This window comes from Monopterus albus, unplaced genomic scaffold, assembly GCF_001952655.1.
Source record: "Monopterus albus unplaced genomic scaffold, M_albus_1.0 scaffold55.1, whole genome shotgun sequence".
Taxonomy (NCBI): Eukaryota; Metazoa; Chordata; class Actinopteri; order Synbranchiformes; family Synbranchidae; genus Monopterus; species Monopterus albus.
The window spans coordinates 172,417-186,058 of NW_018127935.1; the positions used below are offsets into that span (position 1 = coordinate 172,417).

The 13,642-nt window shown below is 41.2% G+C and overlaps 2 protein-coding genes across 3 annotated transcripts in view; one reads left to right on the forward strand and one right to left on the reverse strand.

Moving 5' to 3' along the window:
• The window catches only part of gars1 (glycyl-tRNA synthetase 1), an 8,550-nt gene extending 4,890 nt beyond the window's left edge, over positions 1 to 3,660 (reverse strand). The window contains exons 1-9 of the mRNA XM_020602304.1: positions 3,348 to 3,660; positions 2,843 to 2,944; positions 2,139 to 2,241; positions 1,891 to 2,032; positions 1,478 to 1,566; positions 1,104 to 1,180; positions 841 to 986; positions 608 to 757; positions 338 to 500 (exon numbers count right to left, since the gene is read on the reverse strand). Of these exons, the coding sequence (XP_020457960.1) occupies positions 338 to 500; positions 608 to 757; positions 841 to 986; positions 1,104 to 1,180; positions 1,478 to 1,566; positions 1,891 to 2,032; positions 2,139 to 2,241; positions 2,843 to 2,944; positions 3,348 to 3,599 (1,224 nt within the window). The 5' untranslated portion in view covers positions 3,600 to 3,660. The remainder of the gene's footprint in view (positions 1 to 337; positions 501 to 607; positions 758 to 840; positions 987 to 1,103; positions 1,181 to 1,477; positions 1,567 to 1,890; positions 2,033 to 2,138; positions 2,242 to 2,842; positions 2,945 to 3,347) is intronic.
• The window catches only part of ctdspla (CTD (carboxy-terminal domain, RNA polymerase II, polypeptide A) small phosphatase-like a), a 36,178-nt gene that overhangs the window by 9,864 nt on the left and 12,672 nt on the right, over positions 1 to 13,642 (forward strand). Inside the window, exon 1 of one of the 2 annotated variants that reach the window (XM_020602306.1) lies at positions 6,389 to 7,067. The exons of the other annotated variant lie outside the window; for it this stretch is intronic. Coding sequence (XP_020457962.1) covers positions 6,992 to 7,067 — 76 coding nt within the window. The 5' untranslated portion in view covers positions 6,389 to 6,991. Of the gene's footprint in view, positions 1 to 6,388; positions 7,068 to 13,642 lie in introns of those variants that run through there. 2 annotated transcript variants of the gene reach the window in all.

The following is a 13,642-nucleotide window of genomic DNA, read 5'->3' on the forward strand; positions in this document are numbered from 1 at the left end:
ATCACAGCAAACTGCCAATGTTTTTATACAGTATGGCAAGGCGGAAAACTCCTGCATTGAATAGGCAGTGTAAAAAGGGCTTTTGTTACTCAGTAAAATTAAGTGACACACTACAATCTTGGTCACACAGACATTACTCGATGATAAATATCCTGTGCAAATAGCTTCTGAAAGCAACAATCATCTTTACATTTTTAATTTGTATTAATGGTTGTACATGCCAAAGAATTTTCTCAAATGTTTTAAGGATTTGTGTCAAAGTTGCTATTACCAACTATAGCTAAATGTATACCAGTTTACTTAGTCCAAATATCAAAGTCATTGTAATGATACCTACCTGCTCCACAGCATCTCCGAGTCTCATGACCTGTGCAGACTGGCCGCTGGTCTGGGCCTTAGAGGAGTATAGTATGATCTCCAGGTCAGCTACACTGGAGAACTTAGGGTGGACCTTTTCATTTGGATCCACAAAGTGCTCAATCTCAGCCATTGTGAACTCCCTGTGTGGAGATGCAAAGTGGTTGCATTCCTGTTTAATCTCTCAAATTGCTCTTCAAGTACAGGGACAAGATGTGTTAAAGAGTAAACAGGTTTGAGGTTTTCTCACCTAACACGAATGAGTCCAGAGCGAGGAGAGATTTCATTCCTGAAGGAGTTTCCAATCTGAGCAGCAGCAAAGGGAAGTTTTCCCTGGTTAAACTCCAAAAGGCGCTTAAAGTTGAGGAAGATTCCCTGAGCTGTTTCAGGCCTCAGATAGCTGCAAGTTTATAGATTTATATAATTACTCAAAAGTAAAATACATTTGACAGCATCAAAGAAAAATTCTTCAGTGTAATTTACCCTGGCATATTCCCCCCTGGTCCAATGGATGTCTGAAACATCAGGTTGAAGGAGATGGGCGCTGTGAGGTCATTTCCTGTGGTGGGTGACTTGACGTTGTATTTAACAAACAGATCAGTCAATTGTTGCTGGCTGAAGTTGTCCATCTAAAAAAAAGAAGAAGAAAAAAAAAGACAAAAACAGGTGAATTATTTACATCCTTATCAGTAGCAGCACTTCCAGATAATTCCTCACAAGTACAGTTTTACTCAGTTAACACTGACCTGGGTGATCACGTCAGCCATCTCAGCCTTCTTCTCTGCTGTACACTTCTTATCAGACATCAGCTTTTGGAGGTGGGCTACAGGACACAGAAAAACATGACGATGCTTGCACAAACTACTGTGACCATACACTTTTTTTTTTTTGCACAGCATCAGTCTCTGTGATCCTAGCAGCTTCTACCGCTAGAAACACCATGTGTGATATCTGCCAATCCAGCCACTTCCATTCTACCTCAGGCACAACAGAGATGCTCAGAGCCCAGCCCACCAACAGGAGCTACAGGCTTGGACCATGTCCATGCCTCCCCTCTGCAGCATCCCATGAATGAAAACTTGCAGTTCTAGACATAAAGGCAGATGTACAAAAGGCTTACCTTTGAGGAGGTGGTCAGCCCTGAAGCATTCACCATTTTTGACATCTTTCACCATGTAGTCAGCAAATTTGTCCACGTGTCCCGACGTCCTGGTGAAATCATGCAACAAATAAGGAATGACAGCATAAAAAAAGAAAAGGTGATATCTGATTCCATTCAAAAAATGTCTCTGCAACCGGGCTATGGATTGCTACTATAGCGGTAGCTTCCATGCATAAAATTGCAGACTCACTATGCGCCTGTTAATAACACCCCACAGTTCAGCACTATGGAGCTGACTCTAGGAACCACCAGGCACTCTCTTCACACATCAGCAAAGACCTAATGCATAATAAGTAATGTCTTAATTCTTACACATCTTTACAGTGACTAACATATTCATAGCTGCACCAGAAGTATCACAGGGCCCCTACTTGAGGACAGACTCAGGGGTCAGCATGGTGCAGTCGATCTCCAGGATCTGCTCCTCGTGGATAAAGTGCTGCCTCCAGGTCTGCAGGATGTTGTTCTTCAGAGCACAGCCCACAGGGCCAAAGTCGTACAGTCCACTCACACCTGGGAAGCATTACTGCATGGTAACAGGATACTCAAACAGTCCGAGTATGGCTGTGTATGCACTAGCCTAAACTGTAATTCTCTCTACTTGGTGTCTTAGTCTTACCTCCATAGATGGCAAAGGCCTGATCATAGAAGAACCGCCTCTTAAGGGTATCCTCCATCTTGGTTCTGTCAACAATGTCATCTTTGGGTTGTAGTGACAGCTCCTGCAACGATATTTACAACATTTATATCCTCACACATACCATAATAGTGTCAATGTATAAAACAAAACTTTGAGATATTGTTGATTTTCTGTGATCTGGTTCAGTTTTGGAAAGTCTGAGAATAGAAGTTCATTCGTGACTTTTGGGGAGAGTATTATATAATTTTGAAAATTCACCTAGTTTTTACATCTTTTAATTGCAAATTATGGTTTTCAGGAAATAGGATTAGAAAATTGAGCTATGTTTAGAACCTTGGTCACAAAATGAACTAGTAGGTAGATATTTCATCTTAGATTACAACGTTACATATACTTTTAAAGGTTTAAGTCGCCATGTTTGAAATAGAAGCTCGGTCCAAATTGAACACACCCTCTAATTAAACTCCACCACAATGTCAGACACCTGTATCTCGAATCAGCACCCATTTTCGCTTTCTGTTTGCAATCATGATCGACTTATACAAGTGAACGAAATTGCCAAATTTCATGTCTTCTTCTCTATTACAATGATGTTAAGGCTTGGCTCGGAATCAGTTTTAACTGACAGTGAAGACTGCATTAAAATGTAATGAAGTGTATTCAAACAGACTTTCGTGACTTACCTTAGCCTCCAGAATCCGTTTCCTTGCTTTCAGTTCAGCCACAGCCTTAGTAACATCCACATCAGGAGCACCTTCCTGTTTCATTTGGCGAACCAGTTCCCCCTAAAACAGAGTGTTGGCTTGAGATTTCCAGAGAGAAAAGCACTGAGCCAGCAACAACAATTCAACTGAAATATAAGCATGCTTAAAAAGCTGATAGCATTAGTAACTTGGCCCACTTTCTTAACCCCACCCTGCTCAAATGTCTGCAAGAGAAGGAGCAGCACATTGAAACGTGGCAATGAGCACAGACATGACTGTCGGCTAGCGCTAGGAGTTAGCCGGCTAGCAATGGCTTTCCTCATTCATTGTCAGTCCTATGAGCAGCTGGGGCAGGCTAGCCGGGTAGCTTGCAAAGTTAGCACGCTGATTATGCCCGAGTTTGAAGCAATAAAGCACCCTAATCTTAAACAAACTCCCTTCGTCCATATCAGCCGAGACTGCAAGATTGGTCAGTGTTTGTTACCTGCTCTTTGACAGCAAGCCTCAGAGGAGCGAGAACCTCTTCGATGTTGCCGTCCATGGTTTGTCCTTCCGCTAGCTGCAGCCACAGGATTTTCTTCTTTTGCTTACACAAACAGACCGACGTTGAAAACGGCCTGTTATGGTGCGAGTAGCGGAAAGACTGCCGCACAAACCGGACCGTGGACAAGGAGCAGATGAAGGAAATCTCAATGCTGGTCCTCACCAGTGCCGATGCTGCGCTACGAAAAAGCATGGATCGCCAAGCCGAATGATGAAATTTCTGGAAGGAAGTAAATGCTGCTGCCGCTCCGGCGAGCACTTTCTCCACAAGCACTTTGTTATGTATCGGCAGATTCATCACGAATGGTAGCAACTTAAAAAATACATAAAATAGATCATTAAAAAGTCTGTGGTTATTAAATTTTAACATTGTTAAATGGAAACCAGTAAAAAATAAAAAAGAACATGTCAATCATGTCAAGTGGACCTGTAAGACAAAATACCGTGACAGTGAGAAAACACAAACGCAGAATACTGAAACTGAAGCAGCTACAGGGAAATCAGCCATCATTTAAACTGTGGTTTTCCTACTGTGATATGCTGTGTGAAAATACAATAATATACTAAACAATCAACCAGTGCTTGCGGAATTATTTTTCACATGATGCATAGCTATATTTACATCTAAAGTATTAGCGCAATGAAATGCAATAAAATGAATTCATGATTTATGTTTGTGGTGCTGTTGAGCCGTATCACTTAATATTGACAGATATATTAATTATTTTGTCCACCCCATTTATATTAATGAGAAACATCTCAGCCCAACCGCAACACAAGCCTTCATTAGAGAATTTATTGCCAGACTGTTGGATTAGTCTGTGGCTGTCATTACACAAACCCAGCAAACTGACAACTGAGTGTATGCTACATGATCTTTCTAAATAAGTCCCCATTTAAAATGATTTTTGAAAATGACCTTTATCTAGTAATTTAGTTTTTTCCACATGGTGGCACCAAAAGCAAACTAATGACTTTTTGTAGCAGCAAATTCCACAAAAAAGTCAGCAGTCAATAGCCATTTACAGTGTTTTATTGATTGATGAGGGAGCTCTTATCTCTAAAATGAAAACATATTGTGACAGATAAGTTGTGCTTATACTTTTAAGATTTAAAAGTTGCATTTGGAGTGTGTAAACATTATGTATTTTTGATATTGTGCTATATATACACCCTTAAAACTCTGCATCCCAATGGTTTAAATGAAGAATATGATACAACCATTTTTCTATAACTATACAATGTCAATTTTTTTTTACTTTTTCTGCTGTTAAATAGATGAGATTAGATGATAAATTAATTCCTTTTTTTCAGCCATTTATGCAGAACCAGTTGAACATAATGGTGAATCTCAGATGGTCTCTTTTCTAACAAATTGTAAGAGTATATCTCTTGTATCAGTGTTAAAACCGGTGTCAGCTTCCTTCTGTGCCTACTGCTTGCCTTCTCGACCCTCTACCAACTAAACTTTTCAATTTTGGAACCTACAATGATGAATGTTGAGAAATTACCACTTAAAACATGTATTGTCTCCACTTGCAGTAAACAGCTGTAGTTAAACCTCTACCACAACTATAACCAGCGTCTCTGAATAATTATCAACCAGCATCTAAGCTTCCATTCTTTTCAAAAGTAATAGAAAGAGTTTTCTCAGCAGCTTTTAGTTCACAAATTTAACCTTTTCAATCTGCTTTCGGGGCCCATCACTACACTGAAATTGTACTTAAAGATTCACTCAGAGAATCCACCTCTGTGTTTATCTGATCTCAGTGCAGCTCTCGACACCACAGATCATTCCCTTGTGCAAATAATCAACAGGTTCTAATACATTTTGAAACTCTGGCTTTATTTTCTTTGCACATTCTCCTGTTTTCCTTTGAGAAGTTGTTCAACTTATTTATGTGAAGTAATCAAGCTGTGGTTAGCCACATGTTCTGTGTCATCAGATTTCAGGTAGTCTTCACAGACACAGTAAACTGAGATAGTCAGTACCAGAGAAGAGACTGTGATTGTGCAAAGTGTCTCAGAGATGGTTGGATTTTAAATTGTGCACATGCATTATTATACACATCTGGGCAGCACAGACAGCCTCATGTCAGCCAGGAGATTACAAACTGAGTAAGAGCAGTATCAACGGATGACAGCCTGCACTTACTGCTGTTTTCCTCCTGTTCATATGCCATCACATGCTTGTCTTTCAGGTGGGTTTATTCAGGGCCGCATGGACCTCAGCTTCAGTAAAGTGACAGTGAAGGAGAAGACGGGTGAACACTCAGACACGTCACTGCTGGCTCCAGACCAGAAAGCCACTTTATCTCCTGTGTTGTTGTTCTCTGGTCCACTGAGGCTGAAATAGCATGAATAATGTTTGTCAGTGCACGTGGGGGGTGGTGCAAAAGGTGTTGTGTTAGAAAGTGGTGCAGCCATGAGTCCCCCCAGTGTTGTGTGTGGGTGGAAGAAGTTTCATAAAAATTCATTCATTCAGTCGGTCAGTAATGTGTTTGTACAACAATAACAAAAACATGATTAGATCTGCTTGCAATTGTTAATGACTGTAATTACACCTGAGGTCATGTCCTCTGTTTTAAGGGAATTTGAGGCTATAACATCCCCAGGGGAAGTTTACATTCTCCAATTACACATCACTTTTGAAAGGTGTTTTTATATATATATATATATCTGGTTCAAAAAATTGTCAAAGTTGTTAATTCCTACCTTTTTAAGCCATATTTGTTTATTCATTTGGTATTTGTCCGCCAGAATCTCAATCTTTGGGAAAGGCTGTGAAACCGCATTTGGGCAAAAGAGTAGATAATATGTATTTACCTAAAGTATAGGCTATTGTAGCAGTTATCTACCTAGAAAATTAGAATAAACAAAAACATTTCACATTATTTAGTGTGGGTGGGGGTGTATTTGTGCACTTTGGACTCTTGACCCCTTGGTTGTAAACATCACACAATCAGTCCCTGCGCCAAATATTCGCGAGACTTTCAATTTTCGGTCAACGTTGTACATTTGGGAACACCAGCAAACATTCACAGCCTATAGACTGCGTGTGAAACGTTTTCCTGAACACCAACAACAGTGTGTGGTGGGCGGACTGCGAAGTTTTTTTCCCAGCCTGGATCGAGAAGAAGAATAGAAACGCTGCAGGAGTGTTGATGAAGCGAGCTTGCATGGCCCAGCGGCAGGACGGTCGCCATCTCTGGGTAAACACTGTAACACTATCACGCAGATGATATTGTAGTTTGTGGATTGAAGCCGGAGCGCAGGCGGAAGGCGGGTGCTATGCTGCCTGCAACAGCCTCGGCGGATACACAGAGCTTCAATGTAGGGCTGACGTTTCGTTTGTGCACGATGGATTGTCATGTCAGATGTTGGACGCACTGTGACCGCTGCTCTCAGTGACATTTGTTTGTAAACTCCGGGGAATGGAACTGCATGCTTCGAAGAAAATGGGATTTTAATGGTGCAAAGCGCGGACGCTATAGCCTGTGCACTGCCAGGGGACTGTAGTACGCTTGGCAATGTTTGCCAAGGAATAAAACGGTGTAGCCGAAGGTGCGTTAACATTTCGTTTCCATGGACAACACGTCCATAATAACACAGGTTGCAAATCCGAAAGAGGAGGAGATCATTTCTTCAGGTCAAGACAAAGGTAAGACGCACAGATGGCATACACGGTTACTATTTTAATTTGACATGCTTGCATTTTTATTTCCATTGGTGATGCCGTAGATTGTTCACCATGCTCGGTGCCAATCTGATCTGCACCCCTTATTGCAGAGAGGATACGGGGCTTCGGTCTGCAATAGCAAGCAGAGTATCGACGGAACCTCCATTGTTCAGCTGGAGCTCGGAACCATTAAGCGTCCTCAGCAGACTTTCAGCATATAAGAGCGCACTGTAACTTTATTGTCAAGGGCTTTATTTTGTTTCCAAACATGACTTGATTCTTAAAGCTTAAACATTTTGCGATTTAAAACACGCTAGGCCTATTTCCTTATCTGTTGGAGGGAGCTGGGTTTACTACAGGGGGCGGGTACTGCTTTTCCAGTGCACTGGCGAAGTTCCTATGTGCATGACATATTAACACAATGTCACTGGCTAGGTTTACGCATAAAAGGACCAGACTGAAGCAAAAGAGAGAGAGTGTGTGTGTGTCAACAGGAAAAACTATTTCACAGTACCATCTGCTCCGCAGGAGAAACTATTTCACAGTACCATCTGCTCCGTTGTACCATATAACAATGTAGAAGCATGCTGTTAGAAGGCTCCATTTATGGCTGTGTAAAATGTGCCTGAAAACAACGGTTCAACAGCTGCTCCCCAGATCAGAGACTGAACGAAAACACGTTCTCTCTCTGCTGTTTTGAACAAGAGTCACCACTTCAGCATGTGGTTATATGACGTCAGTGATAAATCCCCCTCATGAGTCAGGAGCTTTTCAGTTTTCATTAACTTTAAGTAGTGTTTTCACCAGCCTGTGCTGACCAGTGGAACTGTTTTGAAAGAGATTGAAACCCCCTGTGTGTTTAACTGGCTAAATATTCATTTTGATTTGAGTCCACATTACGTATATGTCCCACATGTGTGTACACAGCAGGTGGGCAGTCAGGCCACTGACATTCCCCTCACCAGCGCCCAGCCCACTGAACCACAGCCTGCCTGTAGACCAAAGCGATCACATCATCCTACTACACCCAGTGGTTTGTAGGAGACACTGTCACCTTCCTGCAGCACCCTTTGCCAAGCAACATGCATATATACATGGTGCCAGTGACCTCCCAGACAGCAGTTTAAGTGACAATCAAGATAATCTAATTTAAGAGTGATACGATTTCCTTATCCATGAAGATAACAAAAGCACATACTGAGCTTCAACACTGCCTGTGCCACACCAGAAAGGTGTAGCGGTTGGGACACTTGTTAGAAGGAAAGTAAACTGTTGTTTTTTTCCTTCTTACTTGTGCAGAATTCTCACACACTCTTGTGTACAGCATCCTGATCAACTTGAACAGTAAATCCCAGATGACATGGAATTAATCTGACAGGATAAAATCCAGGGTCAGTCTCTGACCACAACATCAGCCTTCTCAAATGGCTGCAACACCCACCCACACACACCCACAGCAGCTTCCTGAATGGAGTCCCTGCCCTTCACTGCTGGCTCTATCAAAGCTGACCACAAACAGCGCTTGTTTTCCAGGACAGTTGCTCACTCACATACACACATGCCGTTTCAGAGCACAAGCAGGCTATTTTCTGTGTCAGTTTCACTCCAAGCTAAGACGTGGTAACTCATTACAGCCATCATAGGTGTTTGGTCAGGTGGAGATTATAACTTTATGCAAGAGGGATGATGTTAAATGAGGTGAGTGGGTGGTTTCTATTTTCAGAAGTCAACCAAGTCATGTTTATGGAAGCTACACCACTATAGAGTCAGTTTCAAATGTAGATGCAGATGCTTTATCAAATAGATACTTTAATTATGTTATACTCTTTGTCATATCATAATGGAGTTGTGCTAATATAAACCTGTATTTCACGATAACTACCACTGAAGCAGACAGGAGATTGAGAAAGCAGCATTTTTAGGCTTTTCATTTGGCAGTCATCTACTTCTGAGAGTCTGATGCAACAAAATGTAATGAGTGGACTAACGGCTCACAGGGAGTCACAGGCTGGCCAGCCGTCATCTCTCTTCACAAATCAGTTGGCCTTCACTCTGATATCTTCACACTTTGACAAGTATCAATGAGTGAGCCATTTATCTTAATCAGATTAGATTAAATCTGGCTTTCACTACTGCTGGTTGACAGACAAGTTATTATGATGACTATGAGTAATGATTATGAATGACTCAGGTGGAAACCCTTCTTATTAGGCATTCATTTGCGTTTCACTCACATTTTCAAAGTGTATATGTGTTCTCTTTCCCCAGCTCCTGGTTGGTGTCTAAATAATGTCATTTCAGGATAAAGCTGTGTATTTGTCTGGTTTACTTCTTACACAGTGCTGAGTGTCTGTCGGGTTGCTTTTAAAAAAAATCCTTTGTCTTGTACTAGGACAGGTGACTTTGATTTATTTGACATATTTCTTGATGAAAATTTAAACCGTCCATGTCTCTGAGACTCACGTGGAATTGCTGTGTGCATACAGTGAAATACATTTTCAGGTCTGAGAAGAAGAGGGAGAGAAAAGCTGGACTCTGCTCGCTGAATACAGCTCCTTATTATGGATTTATGAGCCTGTTTTAGCCAGTGCTGTTCAGAAAAACTGATTATTTCATCTCCAGGGAAGTGTTGATGTATTAGATGTTTCCTGGTGCATCTTCATTACTTCAGTCCAACACCATCCAGCTGACAGGGAAGAGTTGAATGTTTTATTTCTAGACCTAAACTCTTTGACTGACAAGCTTGTTAGTTGTATTTACGGGATCAGCGCTCGCCTCGAGTGTGGATGAAGGGAAATTTTGGGGATTGTATTAAATTCTTTTACATTCACTCAGCCCCATAACAAGAAGCTATGCAATGGTTTTACAGCCGTAGTCGTGAATGACTGTATTGTTGTAGTAACTTTATGCTATTGTTGCTCTGCACAGAGCTTATTTGTAAGTAACTGCATTGTATATATTCACCATGGACTTGTCAGCGATGAATTTCGCATTATGTAAGAGCTCATCAACAGTCAGTGGCTCCCTGAGGTGTTGTGTCAGTCTCATCTTAATTTGGAAACTATGCATAAAATCAGCTTATGTTCATAAAGATAATAGCCAGTAGTTCAACACTTTTTATTTAAAAATTTCTTTATTGTCAAGAGAAAAATTCATAGTCCTGATGGTGATGTCAGAGAAGCAAATGTTTTTACTAACTCTGAACTTGTATCATGATTAAGGACTAGTTTGACATGTTGGAAAACATGCATATGCCACATTTACATATTGTCAGCAGAATGGGGAGAACAGGAAAATGGTTGTGCCAATTATATATGGGATTTGGATGTGATGACTGACTGGACCCAGTCGGACCTGGTCTGGGTCTGTCGGCGGTGACAGTCGACATATACACTCACTGGCCACTTTATTGGGTACACCTGTACAGAGGCGTTCTGAACACTAACAGGCTCCCTCAGGGACTGAACTCATGACAGTTTCCTTTGCCATTACCTGTGGCCAGGATTTTTTTTTAACTTAAAGAATAAGTCTGGTTCAAATGCTTATAATATCTTGCGTGGTTGTATTGTTTAAGTACAATCAGTTGAATACTTTTTGTAGGATAAATCTTAATCAGCAAAGTAACTTAAACTTTCAAATATATGTGGTTGAGAAAAAGTAAAGTACCTCAAAATGTATGCACAGAAATGTAGGAACTGTTAAATAGTTAAAACATATTTTATAGTAATTATCCAGCCTTCTTCTTGTCAGAAGGTTCTGTGGGTCCTGAGAGTCACATGAGGACATTCTTCTTTCTGTTCCTTTTCATATCAAGGATTTCATTATTGGTTGCTGTGTTTGAATTGAATGTAAATACATTTAAGTGCATACATGTAGGGATTTGTTTCTGTACTGGGTTTCATTTAAGTTTGGTCAGTGTTTAGTTTTTTTTTGTCTTTGAGTTGCAATTCATGTAGCAAATGGATTATATATATTTTTATATCTTTTTTTTTAAATAATGCCTGTTGATTGGTTTGTTTCAAGAAGTACATGCTGCACATTAAAACCTCAAACTTTGTCTGCATCCACTGAAGTCAGTACTGCTGCACAGCAGTGTTTGCATTTTTCTGGGCCTATTTTTATGTTTGTGTGCTTTGTACTGTATAGGGATTTTTCCATTATAGGAATCTACAGAAACTTGTCGCGCTGAGTAACGCTCGTCACAGGTTTTGCGTTTGTTTCCCCTATGGTGCACCTGTTTGGGAGGTGTGTTGGTTGCGGGAGCTAAATTTCAGCACCCCCTCAGGAGGTACTAGAATACTAAAATCAAGTACCGGGATGCAAGAGGGTACGGTGTGGATGTGCACAGAGCAGTCGCCAGTGATTGGTTAAATGTCTGCGTTTTGACTGTGTGTTCTAGAGGGGAGCAGCCCCTCCCTCCTCTAAACAGAGACTGACAGAGAGAAAATACAGTGGAAAAACAAAGCAGCATGGTCCACGTCAACCCCAGAGACTATGCTTGGTGATGGTTAATGGAAGTACGGGATATACTGCTCATTAGGTTCTGATAGTGGGAACACAACATATGTTTGTGGGAATGCAGCCTCAACTGTAGCTCACTGTGCTGTGGTTGCTTGCTTTGGAGCAAACAGTGTTTCATGACATCTAGAATGGGGTTTGAAGGGTCTGTTACAGTAGAATATTTCTTTATAAAAAGGTTAGTGTGCCCTGTCATCGTCCATTCTGAGCTGGGATCGGTTGTGATTGTACTGAATTAATGTTTTTTTTTATTGATTTGAATGAGATGCAAGATAACAAACTCTGTAGAACTCCAGGGAGGGCAATATCTTGTGCTCTGTTTCAACCCGAGGTATAATTGACTGCAGCTACCAGTGACTCTGAACCCATCAAACTCCTCAGACAACAAGACGAAAGGCTGACATGTTGCTTCGTCTGTCGCTTACTTGGTGTGCTAAGCATTAAAAGTACAGGTTTACTGTGGGATCACATCATTCTGTATTTCCTGTGTGTGTTGACACATCAGCAGTCTGTAGCTGTGAATGAATGAATAACACTGTTGATGCTCCAAAAGCCACAATCCCTTTGGAGTAAAAAGGAACACTTGCCACACAGTAGCTTGTGTACTGCAGCTTGAAACAGGATGAGGCTGTTGAGCAAGGATTAATTGAGCATCTATTCGGCCAAATGGACATTATCAAAACAGATCAATATAGACAGAGAAAAGGTAGAGGTCAAGAAAGGAAGCCTGGAAGTGTGTGTGTGTGTGTGTGTGTGAGGAAGAGAGGGCAGGAGAAAGTGCTCAAATAGCATCTGTGTGTCTCTGGGGCTGCAGGCAGCTACTAACTCTGACAAGGGGATGGCCTTTCTGCATATTTTGCCCTCTTCTGGCTGGCATTCATCACCAGTAATTGCCTACCTAAAAGGGAGATCCTGTTTTGTCCATAATGATTTTCTGTCACTCTTCCTGAATTATGCTGAAATATTTGACAGAAGAGCATAAAACGTTTATACATTTTTAAACAGCCAAGCAAGGAGTAAGCAAATGCAAGAGTACAGAGGCAGATAAAGACAAGGAGGGATTTTTCTGCCTCTCCAGAGGTAAAGGTGAATACTGTTTAAATGTAAATCTCAAGGGGCATTAAGTAGGGCATGCTGTGTTTGGAAATGCAGAGATGTATGTTTCAGAGAGCAGAGGCATAAAAACGTGTAACCATAAGCAGGACACCGCATGCTCACATCAATGCACAAACATATGACCCACTTGTTTGCGTCCTTTCCATTCATAGTAAGCAGCATCTTAATGTGCATGAATCAGATTTAGTGTTAGTTTGATGTCTGCTACTTGAGAACAAACCTTAAAGGGGCACTGCACGGATTTGGCACATTAGGGTTAGTTTACACATCACTCTCTCTGCTAAAATAACCCCGATTATGTCATAGTTATGTCATCAGGATTATTTTAGGCTGGCCTTGGAGACATTTTTTAACAGAATGTGCAGAATTTGTAAGACACGATAATTTACCAAACAGGGTCGATGTAACAAAAACATGCTGTCCTGGGAACTGTAGTATTCAGTAGTTTTTTTTAGCTTGACTCATGCAGGGACTATAAGTAATATAACCCACTGCTGCTTTAATTTTAACCATTGGTTTTTAATCTGCCTCTTGTGAGTCCGGCAGTTTTATGGAAGGTCAATAGTAAATTGTTGGGTCCTCATTTAAATTCCTCTCGGCTCACTGGATCATCTTGCACAGTCAGTTTTATAGCTGCATGAACAGCATCTCTTACTCTGAGGCCATCAAGTGTACAAGCATGTCCATGTTCGAGTGAAGCCTGGAGACAGACCTTTAATTTTGTTTGGCATTACTCCTTCCTCTACCAACAGACAGGCAAGTAGTGTTTCCCAACAGACACTGAGCCTCTGGTGCACAGTTGTAGATGAGGATTTAAAGGGACATACAGTGCATTACACCTGTGTGTGTGTGTGTGTGTGTGTGTGTGTGTGTGTGTGTATATATATATATATATATCCGTGTGTAATGAACTGCCACCGCCC